At 39.5% G+C, this 17814-nt stretch overlaps 1 protein-coding gene across 7 annotated transcripts in view; it reads right to left on the bottom strand.

Moving 5' to 3' along the window:
• BCAR3 (BCAR3 adaptor protein, NSP family member) overlaps window positions 1-17814 on the bottom strand; it is an 85384-nt gene that overhangs the window by 38074 nt on the left and 29496 nt on the right. For 5 of the 7 annotated variants that reach the window (XM_040072822.2, XM_040072821.2, XM_040072820.2 and 2 more), the window contains one exon: window positions 10255-10579. In XM_040072822.2, coding sequence (XP_039928756.1) covers window positions 10255-10579 — 325 coding nt within the window. Of the gene's footprint in view, window positions 1-10254; window positions 10580-16800; window positions 16822-16857; window positions 16967-17814 lie in introns of those variants that run through there. The other 2 variants (XM_040072826.2, XM_040072827.2) reach the window with 2 other exon arrangements.

Here is a 17814-nt window from a genome sequence, read left to right on the forward strand (position 1 = left end):
GTGTAAACATAAACACTCCTTCCGTAATACCTGACCACTAAAAGAAAGCATCACAATCTTATTCCTCATGATTCTGAGGCTTTCCTAGCCAGAAACACATTCTCTCTAGAGACTGACACCTGACAACCCCTTTTTCAATGCTGGCTGATCTTGGAGACATACAACTCTTTAATCTCCCCCTGGTTGTCCTTCGAAATGATCTCAATTTCTTTTCACTCCAGTTTCAAGATTCTTATCAAGACTCTTACGTGCTTTTCTTTCATGTATGTGTTTCTTGCTGATACGGCCAAGAAAATACACAGAGCTTGCAAACAAGTGTGGAGCTTCAGCAACCCCAGAAAAAGATGAAGGCAAGGAAACAAAAAAAGTGAAGTTGCTCTTTTGCTTCCCTCTTCTTCTCCCCATAGCAACATTTGTTGCAACAACGAAGAGTTTGGTGTCATACTGGCTGGACTTGACTATCTATGAGCAAGTCGTGATACATTTGACCACTATGAGCAACAAGAATTTCTCAGAAAATAGGAATTATCACTGCATGAGGTCCCCTTCAAAATATAACTAGAGCCGATTGAGATGAGAAAAGGGGATGAAATTCAGCTGTTATTGGATGGTATTTCTCTACTTCCCAACACCTCTAAACAACAGTCAAATATGTGGGAAGAATTAAAAGATAAAAAAAAACAAACAAAAAAAAAAAACAAAAAAACCCCAAACCCTTCCAAAGTTGTCACCATGAACAATCACTGGCTAAAATGAAGGAAAAAAAAATCACTATAAACAACTTGAATCATACTTCTGGTATGACAAACTAAATACTGTCATAATGCCAATTTAAAATCCTACATGGGTTTGAAGACCATGAGCAACCAAAAAATGACAACTGGGTAAAGAACACTTTAACCTCCTGGTAACTACTCACTCTTCTAAAATTCTTACTTACAATTAATGATGGAATTGAAAAGCTGAATCCTGGCATTCAATCCCAACATCCATTTTTCAGTTAAGTGGGTGCTGGAGAATAGCCAGAATCTCAGTAACTCAGGCATCATTGGTTTTTCAGACTCTGAGGTATGTCCAGTAGCTCTCTATAGGACTGCTTCAATAAAAAAATCTTTAAGCAGATATGCTGTAATCTTTACCTGTTTAAGTCTATGAAAACCTCCACCTTTCTAACACTGTACATTACCTCCTCTCATCATTGCTGCTATAAAAAATCCTGCAGACCTTTATGTACTATGCCATATGAAGCACCTGTGTTTTCCAGGCCCTTGGCATCCTCACAGAACAATCAGCTACAATTATAAATTAGCTATAATAACTTTAACAAAATTTAAGTGCAGACACAACTGTATCATCAAACTGCCCAAATCCTCCCTATCACTCAACTCCCATATAAATATTCTTACAGTGGTGGAAACTGCTGAGCAGCCCTGAGTCAGCTTTGTGCTACTTCACACTTTTATAACTGTACCAGTGGGAAAAACATTAGGACACACTGCCAGTGCTTGATGTATGAAAATATAGTTGTCTATTTATTTTAAAGTGACTTTTCCTTGAGACATTTTCAAAATCATCTCCTTTTGACCCCGCTGGAAGAGAAATCATGAGAACTATCTGAATAGTTCCAACACCAATGGCACCAATGCCAAATTTGGGTAAAGACAATAGAGGCTCAAAGGGAGCCTGAGACCCTGAAAATGTACCAAGCTGTTGCATGGCTGCTAACACAGACAGAACTGCTGTAAAATGACCAGATGGGATCACATGCCTTCCTCAGTTTGTGTCTTTGAAATCTCTCCATCTCTGTAGATTTTTGAAATACACACTACTTAAGTATGAAGCTGCAAGTTGGAGCACGCTAGACATGACAAGTTTCAGTATATGTTGCACGGATTGGTTTTATGTGTACTGCAAACCAGAGTAAAAGATCCACTGATTTTATCCTCCAGCAGCTTCTGCTCCACACATGCACTTCTGCTACATTCCTAAGGGCATTCCACCCTTCTGCCTACAGCTGCACAGCACCATGGACATGACTCACTCAAATGCCAGTGGAAAGAAGTGCAAACTGCTGTGACTAACTGTGTGATGACCTGCAGTCCACACAAGAACAGCAGGGACTCCAGTAATTAAAATTCAAGAAGAAATGCAATGTACTTTTCCTTGAATTAAATAAAATCTCAACTTACTCCTGTTTGTTCAGAATGCTCCAGCAGAGATAATGTTTCAGCAATTTACTTTTACCGCTTCAATCTGCATCCCTCCAACTTGCTCCAGTTTACCTATTGCAGCAGAAAAACCTACACCATTTTTTCTACCTTTTTCAGAAGAATTTCTGTTTCTGCACCACACACAGTACCAGTCTCTAGAACCTGCTCAAAAGCTCAGACTAGGCACCTCCATTCTTTTTCCTCTCTTTTCCTTAAAATTTAGGCCTACCACAGCCAAACTCTGTCCTTCAAAGCCCTTCTTAAATCTTTTATCCCAAGACCTATGCTATGAAAGCAAGGGCTGGGCAGCAAGACTAATGCTTATTCAAAAGAGACACTGTTACTATGAACTTGTTTATATATGGACTGTTGCCTGTTGACTTGTATCTTCAGCTGGCAACTCTTTACAGTGAGTGTTTTAGTTGCTGTGCAGCTATCCTGAATTCAGTGGCACAAAATTTTAAATATTCAAAATCAATATGACCTTACAAAATGAATACACATATTCCAAAAAAATCACTGACAAATGTTCAGCAGAATCACAATCTCCATTAATTAATCTGAAATGCATCTAATTCTAGGTACACTTTATTCACAAAGTATGGGTTTTCACCTGGCTAATATGTCTTTCAGGAATGTGTATTTGGATTGAAGCATAGGATTGCTAACATTTGGCTTTAGCACTGAAGAAGATGATAGTGGGAGGAGGAATTATCCTGTTTATTCCCTTAGGCCACTTTAAAAAGCTCGTCACATCAGATCCCTCTCTGCACTGGATATGGTAAGTAAGCATTAGGAATATACTCACCTATCTAACATTTAACTAGTATTTAGAGCATAAAAGGGACAGAAAGGAAAACAAATGCTCACATATGAATGGGAGGCAGGATAAGGAAGCAATATAGCACTAGGTACAACTGAATAGGGCACTCCATAACACTTACAAAAGAGACCAGAAAACAGTAGAGCCAGGGAAGGAACTTTGGGTGCGATGGAAAGAGTAATTCAAGAAACTTTCCACTACATATTGTGTCCTCTGCTCAAAAAAGAAACAGAAAAAATAGAAGCTTTCAGGAAGTTTTTCAAAAATAACACTGATTTTGATAGAGGATTTGAGGGATGTGGGCTCAAGTTTACCTGGCAAGTTGCTCATTAACAATAAGGTCATGATCCCACAATTAATTTCATATGAGGATACAACCGTGTTCATCCCATAAGGAACTTCAGCTCCTCTGCTCAGAAGCTGAAGGACTGTGGCTTATTAATCTCTAATACTGGAGAGATGGTCGCTCTTTTTGAGGCATTTCACCCTGTTTTCCTCATTTCCCTCTCTAAAGATTTCATGTAGACAGATTTCCAAAATCCCCATAAAAATCAAGAAGTGAAGCATTGGTTCTGCAGGTCTACATCCACCAAGCAAAGAAAGAGGATGTGAGGCATCGAATGGGAATAAAGGGGTGAAGCAGAACTTTGCAACAGAAGAATCTGAACCCAACAATGGACAGAGGGACTAAAAAGAAAAGGTAGACAAGCCAAAGAGAAAGAACTCCTAGAGTTAAAGGATAAGAGGATTTGATACTGAATGTAAGCAGATAACATTAGCTATTCTCTGCTTATCCAACACAGCACTCCTACCACAAACATCTACCAGCTTTAGTGGGTAGCTCTGCTCCACCTCTGAGAAGCAGAGATCTGCAGGTACACATGTGAAGAGGACACATCAAGAGGAAGAATGGGAAAATCTGTGGCAAAAAGCATGAAGTATTGGCAACATCTAAGGAATCCTTCCATTTGAAAAACCTGTGCATGGAAGAAGTCAAGGAGATATTCAGTAGCCCCAAATTCAACACAGTTGTGTTACTTTTATTAAGGAAACACAACAACACGCAAACAGTTTGGTTCAGGATTTTTAAAAAAACAGAACTCACACTAAGAGGCAGTTTCAGGGATTACACCAAAACCGTAACTATTTTTACTTACAAAATTTTGTGCATTTTTAAAAATTCCTCCCCACCATATCCTAAAATTTAAAAGGGAACCAAGGTATTGGTCTCCTTCCTGGTAATCTTGCAAGTATTTTCACGCTTGAAGAACTACGCTGCATTTTATAAACCAAAAATAAAAGTATTACTCACTTTACTCCCCACTGGAAACATATAAAATACTTATTTTTCTTGATATATTAAAATCTTGATAAAAATTACTTTTAATTTTCAAAGTGCACTTAATCATAAAAGCGTATAAAAGGATAGCACTCATTCAAATTGAAATTATCCAATAATCATATTTTCAAAATCACTAGTTATAAAAAAATAAATGCTGTCTAAATACCTGATCCACCCCCATTCTTCAAATCCAAAGAAAAGCAGAATTTGCAGCATCTGGAGAAGCAAAACAGGCTGCAAATTCTGACATGGATAAAGCAAATCCCTGAATAGTTTTCTCCTCACCAAGCACAGCCTTGCCAACTCTTTTCCTTCATAATTCAACTGTCAATTCAAGGACTTCAGCAGGCCTGATCTATTGTGTTAATACCACTAAGAGAACAGGAAAAGTTTTGGGAACCCAAAATTCAGTCATTAATAGCTTTATACTTCAAGACTAACACTAACAACTTCCAAATGTTCTGCCCTCCAGGGACAAGGGCAAGCACTGTAGAGAACAGTGAGCCTGCTTAGCTTCACGCTGATGAAGTTACCCTGTTCACGACAGTGGTATTAGTCAAGGTTAAAATTGAACATATTTTTATTTTTTCCTGGACAGTTACATGAGACAAGTATGTGAGGATCATCCAGCCAAACAAGCAGAGCCTTGAAGATCAGAAATTCAGAAGAGAACAGAACATCCTAAACAACCAGATAAACTAATCTACTCTACTCTCTGCTACAGCAGTACAAAGTCCATTGCTAGATGAGTGCACTTCATCTGAAATGGCTGACGTAGAAAAACAAGAGGAAAAAAGGTGTGCTGACCAGTACTCAAAATAAGAGACTGAAGTCTACCTAAATATGCAGCCACACACACTCACCATGCTTTCACAACTACAGAAAATAAGTGTATTCTTTGCACTCGTGTGTAGTAATTAGGGCTAGTCTATAAAATACACTTTCATTTACAGGGTATTTATCACATTTTGATCTTTTGCAATAAGGTTCAATGAGCACTGGGAGACGTTAAGAGCTACTGGTCTGCCCATTTCCTTAGTTAAAGAATCAAGCTAATAAAAATCTTTTCTTCCATGGCTCCCAGCATCTACCAGATCAAATTCCTCTTTTTTAACATGCTTGAAACCACGTCAAAAAACCACTGAGCATGGACAGTTCACACTTGAGATCTTGTGTTAAAAAAAAAAAAAAAAAAAAGCTGCTATGCCTTGCCTACCTACAAAAATTGTTTTTCAGTAGTGTTGTAAAAATATAATCACTTTCAGGACTTACAGCATAGCCAGGTATTTACTGGGCTTGAGAACAGAAAATTAAAACAAAAATAAAGAAGAAAATAATAAAATTATAATTCTGTAGTTAAAACTCTACACTTCAAATTCATACACATTTAAAACTAAAGCTTCAAAAACAGGAGAAAAGAAATTGAATTCTGACCTGCTGGTAGGTCAGAACCTCTCATGAATAGTGATAAATCACCCAGGGCATTATACATTTAGAGCAATGCACAAAGTATTTTGATTCCAAGCCAGTTTGAACAATACAACCCTACTGTTTATCCATGACTCCATTTTTTAAATGTAAAGACAAAGAATGGAATTTGAACAAAAAAATTGTCTTTACAAGTCCAAGCAAATGAAATGGTTACTGCAAAGAGAGCTAGTAAACAGAAATTAAATCAGCACATACTCACAAACGTCCTGTATAATGTGAACAGCCAGTGTAAATTAATGTCAACTTTGTTTTAAGGCTTTACTTAGCATGAAAAGTTAGAGTGATCATTTCTGGCAGATGGTGTGCTTCAACACTTCCTAGGGGTAAGGCTCAGCAGAAGGAAGATAGTGATTAAATGCAAATGTGTGACCACACTGTTTCTCCCAAAATATCCAAAGCTCTATTCTACAGAGTCCTATACTACACATACTGGGCAAAGGCAAAATTAACTCATTTTTCTTTCTTTCAAATACTGAATTTCTCATACGTGTACTTTTAGCAGTTAAGTATCTTTTCTAAAAAGTCTGAAGTGGACACTAAGGCTTTTGAAACACTAAGGGCTTAAAAAAACAACATGTAACTCTACAAACCGCACAAGAATTTAGCAAACTTTTTTTCTGAGAAATTGTGTCTAGCTTTGATTTTGTTGCTGTGCTAGACTGTCCATCCTAAAATTGACATTAAATTCTTTCAAAACATCATGCCCACCAACAACATCAATTTTGTGCAAATCCAGATCCTATTTCTGATCACTACAATTTACAGTTTCACAGTGGAGCTGTTATTAAACTGAATTTCATTGAATTTTGTCACAAATCCTGTTTATTTCAACAGCAATGCAGACTATTTGTAGGCAATAGAGGAATTACCAGTACTGAGAAAGGAGTATCTTTTCTCTCCTTCACTGTTTTTTAACTGATTGCGACGATCACATCTTCATTAGCCTGACACACTGACAACACAACGCTGAAACCATCACACAACCTGCATGACTTCTTACAAAACAACTGTGTAAGCACTGTTTGGCAGTGGGGTATCGGAGATACATCTCTTTCTCACAGTATTCTGTGGTTCTTGTATCTTGCAACAGTACTAACTTCAACTCAAACCTCTACTGGAGAAAAAAATCTTCAGAATATGCCTCATGCTCCTCTCTCTTTTTCTTTCTCTTGTGTGTGGTTTGGCTTACTAATAAAGCAACAACTGTCAGCATGAAAGGATGAGAGGAGATGGCCTCAAGCTGCACCAAGGGAGCTTTCGATTACTAGGAATACATTTATTAGGATTTTTTTTCCCACCAAAAGGGTAGTAAAGCATTGTAAGAGACTGCCCAGAGAAGTGGTGGAGTTACCATCCCTGAAAGTGTTCAAAAAACACAGATATGGCATTTGAGGACATCATTTAGTGGTGAATGTGGCAGTGATGAGTTTAGGAACAGAAAATACTACAGCTGCCAGCTGACTGACAGTCCAAGAAGCAATCACTTGTTCTGCTCTCTCTCGCAACCACACTGCCTCACGAAACAGAGAGCACGGTATCAATACTGGAATCTAGTTTTGCTTTGGGACATTTGCAAAAGTCTCTGTTCTACTCCATGTTCTTAACATCTCAGAAGAAATTCCTTGCATCTCTACAAAGAGATAACATTCCAGTATGTTTATATCAGAAGCGGTACCAGACCCACAGAGATTAACTACTGTGCTAACCCAAGTACTACCTGGTACTGGTGCCATCCAACAAAATGGTACAGATTGTCAAAACACACTTTTGACAGCTGTCCTCATCACCTCACTCAAACTTACTGTGATAGTGATAATTCTGCATTGCTTTTAGGTCCTGTTTATTTGAGGGACATTTGGCTGCATTAATGAAAAAGCATGAAAATGCCACAAGTCTGCTCAACTGCAATGTCACTCGTGAAGGGCCATAATCATCCAAGTGCAGTGCAACTTCTGGGTTTACTGATGGCAGCCACATACACAAAAAGAAAAAGCTACTGGTTCTAACAACAGATGGGAAGTCAAACAATTTCCTTTAAATAAAGGTATCATAATACAAACCAGAGCTAAATAAAGATAACCCATGGACCATGTCAAATGGAAATTACAATTAAGCTTTATTTAGGTTTAATCATCAATGTCAGATAATAAAGAACATTACACACAAGCAGCTTTAGTTTTACATGCTAAAATGAGAATTCTCTTTTAAAACTGAAGTTCTTCACTTTTAAGAGTGAATTCTTTTTTAGCTAATAAAACTGCCTTCCAAGAGCTCAGCTGATTCTGACTCTGGCCATTTAATTATTTCCAAGAGACTCTAAAACTCAGATGTCAGCTTTCTCAAGAAGGAAACCTTTTTTCCCCTTGAACTAATTAACTAGCAGAGATGTACATTCACAAATCAAGAAGAGAAGACATTCTTATTGCATTGAGAACTGACAATATAATTTCTTCAAGTTATCAGAAAAATTTCAGAATCAGAAGAATTCCATTAGGGAATGACAGAGTTTGTTAATGTTTTCCTATTCATGTGACGTGTATTTATATATTAAAGAGAGTGTTACTCATTTGAATTATAAAAATATTATCATAGCTATGTTTTTTTAAGTTAGAATTAATCAAACAATGACACAACTGAGCCACAGATCAAAATACTCATATCCATGTGCATGTGAACATTGCAATTCTAATGACTTAGTTCTGGCCCACTGGCATCAAACACAGCAGTTGGTTTGAACAGTGCATCATGAAAATGTTTCATTAAAATGTGTACTCACATGTTCAGTTTTTGTAAACAGCATTATAGCAATGAAAGACTGATACACTCCTGAATGAAGAAGATTCCTGTAATGTTACACTGTTTCACAAACTCCTACACTGAAGTAAAAGGGCTTTAAAAAAACCCCCACACACTAGTAAGGAAACATGGACTCCCCTATACTACTAGGCCAAGATAATTTCAATGTGAGTGTAAGCATTAGAATGCATACCTTAGCACATAAGGCAAACTGCTTACCACAGGAAGCAGTTCTTTCTCTCTCAATTTTCCTTTAAAGTAAACTATTGAAAAGTTCAGTGTCATTGCAAGAAGATTCAAGAAGTGATGTATTTGCTGACTGCCAAGTTGGTATTGTCTTCTGCCCTAACACAACGGTGCAGTCAGGTCACGGAGAGGAACATATAATGATTCATTGTAAAAATTAAAGAAACCAATTGTTAGAAGTTGTTATTATAGCATTCAGAGCCTGTTTTAGTGAAGTAATCGAAAGATCAAGCAGGAACAGCATTTGGTACTATGACTCAATAGACGCAAATTCTATTCACAGCCTGCACTAACAACATCCTTTGAATCTCTTTATTCATTCAAAAGCATTATGTTTTAATTCTGACCAGGCAGACCTTCCTGACATTTTCTTCTCAAGCATTCTGTCTGTACTCTTACTGGCTGTGCACCGAAGTGCTCTTTACTAGACAAGGTTATATTAATAAGAAAAGTTATCGGTAGAATTTGGTCTCTCAAGAAAATCATGTTTAGTAACTGCTCTTAAAAAAGAAGCTATAAAATGGAAGTTCAGTGTGTATCACCATATTCTTTTCATGGCAACACCCCAGGCTGCTGGTATTCTCTGAAAGTATGTAAATAAAAGAAGCAAATGATGTTTGAAAGTCAGTTAAAGTAAGCAGGTACATCTCAGAGATCAGTGACAGAGGAGCACTTAGGTCCTTTCTCCTTTTTAAATGAATGGGGTATAGAGAAGAAAGCCTTCTTTTTAGGTGAGAAGAAAGCTTGATCTCATAAAGCACAAGCAAAAAGCATAAGAAAACCACTCTACACACACAACCTTACCTGATTAGAACTCCACTCACAAGACTTGAAAATCAAAAAATTGTAGTGATGGATGCGGCAAGCCTGTAAATCCTAATCCAGAACTTATAATTTGGATATCTTTTCTCAGCCTTTAACTCTATCAGCCAATAAGGCTTACACACGGCTCAAGATCTGAGGCAGGTGGAACACCACTCCCCTTTTCCTCAGACCTCCATCAATATTGCATTGAATGCAAATCAAAACCAAGTTTGAACAGTCATGACTTCTTGTTTAAAATTGCACAACAGTGCAAAGGATCATATCATAGCAATTCAGTAACTGAAAAAAATTTCCTTCATGGGAATAGTACACACAATATTATACCTTTCAAATACACAGAGGAAAAACAGTCATAAAAAATTATTTAGGTCTTCCATCAAGACCTAAATTGAATACTAGGGAGAAAACCTAAGTCAGTTACAGTAAAGAGCTGTACCTATGACTGGGCCTTTAGAGGCCTAGAGGAACACGTAATAGTCCCTATGCAACTAACATATGTAAATTATGGTTTTACAATGTACCTGGCATGGAGTTGGCTGCTCTTTCCATTTTCTGGAGGATACTCTTCTATAACATCCTGTACAAAAGGTGGCTGCTGACGTGCTCTGGTGTAAGGCAATGTTCCCACGTGGCTAAACATATCACAAGACCTAGAGGAAACTATCCCCTTCTTCTTCCTGGGGAGAGTGCCATGGATAGAGACGCCTTGGAAGGAGTTTGAGCGATGCTCAGCCGGTGAAGGTTTTGTGGTCAGAAGGTCCATGGAAGAAGCTAATGAGAACTGGTGGTTCACTGGGCCATTTCTGGGAAGACTTGAAAATTTTCCTGCAGCTATCATTTTTGGTTCTGGAAAGACAAAACCAAGATTTCTTAATGTATATCAATCATCAAAGCTCTTACTTAAAGGAAGTTAAGTAGCATGACTAACAAATGTGTCTGAAAGGAAACCTTTGCTTTGAGGCAGAGAGATACCTCAAGACCCAGTCACGCTGCTCCCAAAGCACATCAAGCACACGTGTATTACTTTGTATGTGTTAAAAGTCACAACAAAAGCCAAACAGTCTGGACAAACATGCAAGAGTAGGCCCTGAACAATTTTCCATTTTTATCCACAGAGTTCCTCTTTTTTTCTTTTTCACATCCTCCATAGATAGCAACTTGGAATCTCTGACAACAAGCAAAGTTTTAAGAACATTTTGTCAAAAAATAAGGGACACTACAGCTTGGTTTGGAAGAATTATGTTTTTAAACCCAGTAGTTGGCACACTGTGAGGAAAAACCTGTTGCTAAGGAGTCTTGCTCAAGTAATAAATCTAGCAGATAACTGGCCACATATTTCTAACAGGCTGTAAACTAAACGGCTCTACTCAAGAGATAAGGGCAGGAGCAGATTACTGGAATTCTCTTCTTCAGCATGCCTAGCCTGCTGGCTCAAATCACTGTTGACACAGAGATTTGCATAGCTGTCAGTCTCTGGTACAATCAATTGCAGTCTGCCGTACAGTATAGGTTTTTCTGTTAGCGTGAGCAAAAGTGAGACAAACACTTCAGGCTTATTAACAAATTACAGTTCTGTACCTCAAAAAATGCTGCCCTGTGCTCAGTTTATAGTGCTGTATTGCAGAGGACAGGCTGCCTTGTCCTATGCAGTTGTATTAGCCTGCAAAAGCCACTGTATGGAACATACCCCCAGACCTAAAGGGCAACAAGTCCTGTATTATATAATCTAGGTGTTAGCCAGGTGCTTCTCACAGAAACTGGAACAGCTGCAGATGGCTGCAGAGATTGATATGAACTCAGAAAGCAGAAGCACTTTTAGAAATAACAGTTATGGACAGGGGGAATCTATTCAGACCTCGGTCAAGTTCCCTGCTGAAAAGTAAGATATGCACCCTGAAGGCCCAGCAGCCTGGAAGTCAGCTGCTCACAGCTGCGCAAGAATTCCTCCTGTTTTGAGGAATGCACAGGTGTTGCAAGGAAACCAGAGGTGCCTCTACAGTCCTCCCGGCTCCCTTCTCCAGCCTCAGCATCACAGCTACCATCAAAATGTTTCTGCACTGAAGCTACTGTTAATTCTACTCAGAGGTTATCATAACAGGCTTAATTTTATAGTAATGCTAAAGCTGATCTCAAAGTATGTAAAAATTCTGCTTTTTCCTGTCAGCTGCACTGCAGAGATTCACCAACTAGCTAACATTTTCAGACTTCAACAAAAAATCCCTTCCCAATTCTGTATTGGAAGTCCTACAATAAATACTCAGTAATTATTTTTTTTTTACTCTTAAATTTGACAAGCCTCTGTCAGAATGCAGGTACTATGCACCACAGTAGAAAAGTCTCTGGAAATAGCACTTCTGCCTAGGGAGAATCTGTTTGACTTTGGTCACATCTCTTGATGAAGAGAGTAGAAAAGATTTGAGGTGTTAGCAAAGAACTGACTTTTTTTGTCACGTGTATCTAAATAAAATACAAAATCCTAAAGAAACCCATTCTGTCAAAAATTCTGCCCTAAATTATCACACTGATGTGATGTGAAATACTAAATCATCTCTCCATTTATGATGTGGTTGAGGAACACAGTTTCTGCTAGTTTTGGCAAGTACTAAAAATATCCCAATTATTTTCACAATAATTGCTGTAAAGTCAGTTTTGCATTACAACTGTTCTAAGCAAAAGAACTGGTCCACAGATAGGATAATCTAAAATGCAAATGCTTACAAACCTGCAACCTCCTCTGGCTAAAGAAAACTGACTGAGCTTGTTTCTTGTAAATTCAGCTTTGTTATCACAACAAAATTATACAAATTACCTCCAAAAATTCAGGGACAAAAGGTTTCTTATAAGTCACAGAATCATTTGAAACTCAACTTTGTGTACTCACTATAGAAAAGCAAGAAACACCATTTATGGAGTCTGAAAAACTGGAAGCTAGCTGGTTTATATTGTACCAATCCTGCTGTTCTCCTTTCAGAGAAGTCTGTACTTAATTATTGTACTTTCTTATTGGTTTATATAAAAACCACCCCCAAACCTCCGAATTCCAACTGTTTTAGTTCAGGTTGTCCAGTGAGAGAGTTTTCCTTGGCCTTTCCTGCAAGGTTCCCATGGCTATGCTGAAATGGAACACAGGACATTAACTGCAAGCAGGATCAAACCCAAGCTGTTATAAATGTAACCACAGAAGGCTTTGGTTTAATCGCTGGTGAGTCCACCGCAGGCTTACTGTGACATGAAATTGTCAACCACTTCAAGTTTCCACAAAGCAAGCTGAGAATTCACCCTCCTAACCCAACCACAAGGCAATTTTTACAGCAACCCAGGAGGTTTTCAATCCAACAATCTGAGAGTTTTCAACAAATTAATGACTCCCTGATATACAGCAGTTTCCATTTCACCCCTATTCCTAAGAAGCCCTTAAGAATCACAACCAAACTCCCAGAGTTGACCTAGTCACTGCTTCTTTTAAGTAGTGCTCACATGACTTACAAACTCGATACCTAACCCTCAAATTCATACCTGAGTACTGCTTTGAGGAATCAAGGTAGAGTTCTCCACTAAGTACAAAAATACCTACATTCAAGAACTTGCAATACACTTAGCCACAAGTGTGTGTGCAGCTTTGACATTTCTAACAATCCTCCCTGCAAAACGTCTTAAAAAGAAAAAAAAAAATCCCAAACAAACAAAAAACCCCACAAACAAAACCCAAACAAATAAAAAGCCTAACCCAAAACAAAACACCCAAACAAAACTGAGAACAACAGGTCTGCTAGCTTCCACCACACAATTATCTGCTGGCCTGTCTGCTGCTGTACTATGTACTCTTTACAAATGTTAACAGAGAACTACAACAATCAGCTTAGTAACAAAAGTCCTGCCAAACTATCCATCCAGTTTTCTTGTATTGAATATAAACACTGGAAAGTGGGAGCCTCTTCAGCTGAAGACTCTGGAATGTCTCAAATACTTCAGTACATGATCCAAAGAATGTTTGACTTTAGTAGAGATAGAAACCCCGAAAATTTTACTCCCTAAGAGATAGTGGGCTTTGAGCACTGGCCATTATGCAATAACAGAAATGGTAGAAATTGTAACAGAACTATGGCTCAAAAGGAACTGAAATTTAATTGTACACATTCCTATTTGTCAAAATGCAGCAACTAACAAAATAGAACACTTTGGTAGTCACACAAATTTCTCCTAACTAGGTGCAAACAACATGAACTTGTGCCAATATAACGTTAAAAATGGTAAATGAATTTGTATTTAAACATAGAGTGCCACTTTCTTCAGTTTGTAATTTGGAAGACTGTATGGGAATGGAATTGTCAGGAGTCACATTATGAATTCGGAGAACTAGAAAGCATAAAAGGTTTCCAGGTAATTTCTGACATGTTCTAGTTTTTTGTTATGAATGAGGGTGAGCAAATTCAAATGAAGAGGCATCTAAAATCAACATGGCATTTAGGATAACAGTATGAGATTGGACATAAAACAAAATATGTGTCTGGTGGGCAAGTCTAAACAGCTCGGGTTTGGTCTCTTCGCATCATTACTTAAAATAAAAAAGAACCATGAACATTGAAACAAATAACTTTCACTTCCCTAAAACAACATACTAAATATCCTTTTGCTTCTGCCATCTTTGGGATGTAACCCAAATTTTCTGGCTCAGCTTGTCCTCGTGATGTTCATATAGTCTGAGGAAGTGTTCTGATGGTTCATTCAAATGACACAGGTGTAGGATTAAATGTCGCTTCCATACCACATAACACAACCAATGGCAGTGGCTTCCTCTTTGTTGTTTCAATACATTGGAGGAAGAGAAGTGAGGGAAAGGGAAGTCTTCAGTTCAGCCTCAGAGATGCATAAATGGCATAGCAAACAGCCCAAGGCTGTATATGCTCATGCCAGTGGAAACCTCATAAAAGGAAACAGAATAACAATGCAAGAATTCCAAATCAAACTCTCAAGCTATTTCAAAACTCAGAGTTATATCTAAATCAGTTTTGGACAAAAAAAGACCCACATTTCTCTCACAGTCTTTTTGATCTGGCATTTGGATGATTCTCAGATCAAAATCCCTGGCAGTTTATACCTGGTGTTATCATATCACCAACCTTTACCATTATATACGCTATGAAGCTAAGAGGGCTTGAACATGGTTTAAAATAAGACTGAGTGTTCTCAGGTATTTAAAAGATGAAATCAACTTTTGTGAAAATTCTACTTACTTTTGCCACATCAAATCTCCCCACAAATTTCTCCCACCCATCTCCCCTGCCTCCCTTGAAACTGACAACAATAAATTTCAACAAGTGGAAGATCCATTATTCTCTTCTCCCTGCTAAGTTACCCGGCATATTTGCATGCACTATGCAGATGTGCACAGAAAAAAAAGAAAGTGAACATCCTTAATGATAAAGAAAATCAAGTTCAGGACAAAAAGGCAGATGAATCTCCCTAGATTTTTAAAATTTTGTGTGTGCAGTAAGAGAAAAAGAGAAAAAGCATGACTTAAAGCCTCTAAAGTTAAGATATTATAGGAATAAATATAATCAAAACTGTAGCCAGTATTAAAAAAAAAACTGTATAAATTCAATGTGGATTTCATGTTGGCTCCCTAGAAGCAGTGTAGTATTCTTCATAGTTGTAATAAAAAAGAAAGGACTTCTGCTCCCCAAAATGGCTTAGAAGCAGCTTTCTGCAACCTCTGTTTTCTGCTTTTGTTATGAAAAACCGATGCAGTAGCTTCTCTAACAAACATGTCATAGAACTTTGAGAAGAATATTAAAGTTCAAGAACCTACAGCCTGTTATGATACAGAGACAGAGATTGAGAAAGCATATGCACTAGTTCAAAGGCTTTAGGCTACTATCAGAAAAAAACATGAGTCTGTCAAACATCAAACATCCCCACAAGATTAGTCAGGTCAGTGCTTCCAAAGGGTCTTGAAGTGCTATCACAATGCTCGTGCTCTCCTTCTCTCTCTTTATATATGCCACACAATTTTCACCCTCCCCCCAATACATCCTTGGGCTGTAATTGGTCAGCGTATTTAAAATGTTATTTTTAACTATTATTCTCACACAACAGAAAACACACAGGCCAGGATAAATTATCTTTAATTTTTTGGGTTTTTTTTCAAAATGAGAGAAACAGATAATCCCCATACTTCTCTTGGTGAATTTGCACACGTAGAATGCCTTAATATCTATAAAAATGCCAGGAAAAAGTGATTGCTGAAGATGATTCCATAATAAGCACATCTTTCTTCATTTGGCCATGAAATTATCTTTGAAATGTAAGTGCCCAATCAGTTAACTCAGTAATCCTGAACAATATGAAGCCTTGACTTGAAATAAACCTTCTCTCCCCATTTTGCTGGCAGAAACAGAAAACTTCACCAAGGTCACAGTCAAATCTAAGTGTTTTTTAGCCAATGCTTAAAAAACACAACCTTTTGTTCCTTCTCTGGTAAAGGAAGCAATTTATTTTGACTGCCCCTCTGTTTCCCCCCAAAAAAAACAACAAAAAAAACCCCTAACAAAAAACAAAACAAACAAACAACAACAAAAAACAACCCCACAACCACACACACAGAAACCAAACAAAACCCCCACACCCCTCCCACACCAAAAAAACCCCCAAAAACAACCCCCCCCCCCAAACGCACTTTAACTGAAAAACCTTTTAACCTTTTCAGCATTATTATTTCAAACCAAAAACGCCTTTCAGAAATCACAAATTCGGACTGAATGAAGTGCTTTTGCGTCCTCTCCTCTTCAGAAGGGAAACATTACAAAAAGACACAGAGTCTCTTCTCTCTGCTCGGAGAAGTATCTCGCTATCTCGAGCAGGCGCCAGTGTTTTATACTCATTTAGCAGATTTCCATGGGATCAGTTCCCACAAAGCCTAAGCACTCGGATCCACCGTCCGGGTCGCCACTGTCACAGCTCTGGCGTTTCCAGCCGCCCGCAGGCCAGCCCGGGCAGGGGCAGCGCTCGCCCCGCTCCCGCGGCCCCGACAGCGGTGTGGGGACGCAGGGACACCCGCACACACTCACACACAAAACCAGCTCCGCATTCCCTGCCCGAGAGCTCAACGCTGTCCCCGCAGTTACCGCTCTGTGATCACCGCCGCTTCTCCCCAGGCTTTCTGCGGACGGGCCGGAGCGTCCGTCCCGGCGAAGCGATCGCCCGGCACCGAGTCCCGCCCGGGCTCCTCCCCCGGGGCCGCGGAGCCGGAGGGGGCAGCTGGGAGGGGCGGCCGGAGGCCGGACCCGCAAGGAGCGCTGCCAGGAAATGAACCGGGACGCTCTCGGGAGAGCCCAGGGTCCGGCCGTGCCACGGTAGAGCCGGCGCGGAGCCAGCACCAGCCCGCCCCAAAGAAGCGCAGTTCGCGATTACTTCAGAGTGACTCAGCCGGAGCCTCCTACGAGCGCCTTATCGCTCGCTGCCCGGTCCGCCACAGCCCGGCCCCGGCCCCGTGCCTCGCCCGCCACACGAGCCCCTGGCGGGGCCCTCACCTGCGCCGGGAGGCGGCTCCGGACCCCGCGGGGTTACGGCTGCGGCCACAGCCTCCGGGCCGCTCCGCCTGAGCCGCGCCGAGCCCCCGGCGCACCCCCCAGGCCTGACCTCCCCATACCCCTTCCCATAGATTTAACAATTTGGCCTCCGTAATTTCGTCTCTCAAATTAGCACTACGGCAAAATTTGAGTTTGCTAAACGCAACCTGCTCACGGACGATTCAGAGACTATCACGTACTTGACACACACAATTTACTTGCGTTGGTAGACGCCCCCCTCATCCTACCAAGTCGCGTGAAGTTATTTGTGCAACAGGTTGGTGGGATAAAACGCATCTCCTATAACAAAGGGTCAAATAGCTGTACAGAATCGGAAGCTACTGACAGAACAGATGGTCACTTACCCTCCCCTTGTGAAGTCTACCTTCAAAACAATGAGATAATTATAGACAGAACCTTCATTTTCAACTAATTACCTCAAGCACCTTCAGCTGTACCATTGCCTCAGCCACAGGGCTTTTGCTTTTATACAAATCAAGGCACGCTCAGTTG

This window comes from Hirundo rustica, chromosome 9, assembly GCF_015227805.2.
Source record: "Hirundo rustica isolate bHirRus1 chromosome 9, bHirRus1.pri.v3, whole genome shotgun sequence".
In the NCBI taxonomy this organism is placed as follows: Eukaryota; Metazoa; Chordata; class Aves; order Passeriformes; family Hirundinidae; genus Hirundo; species Hirundo rustica.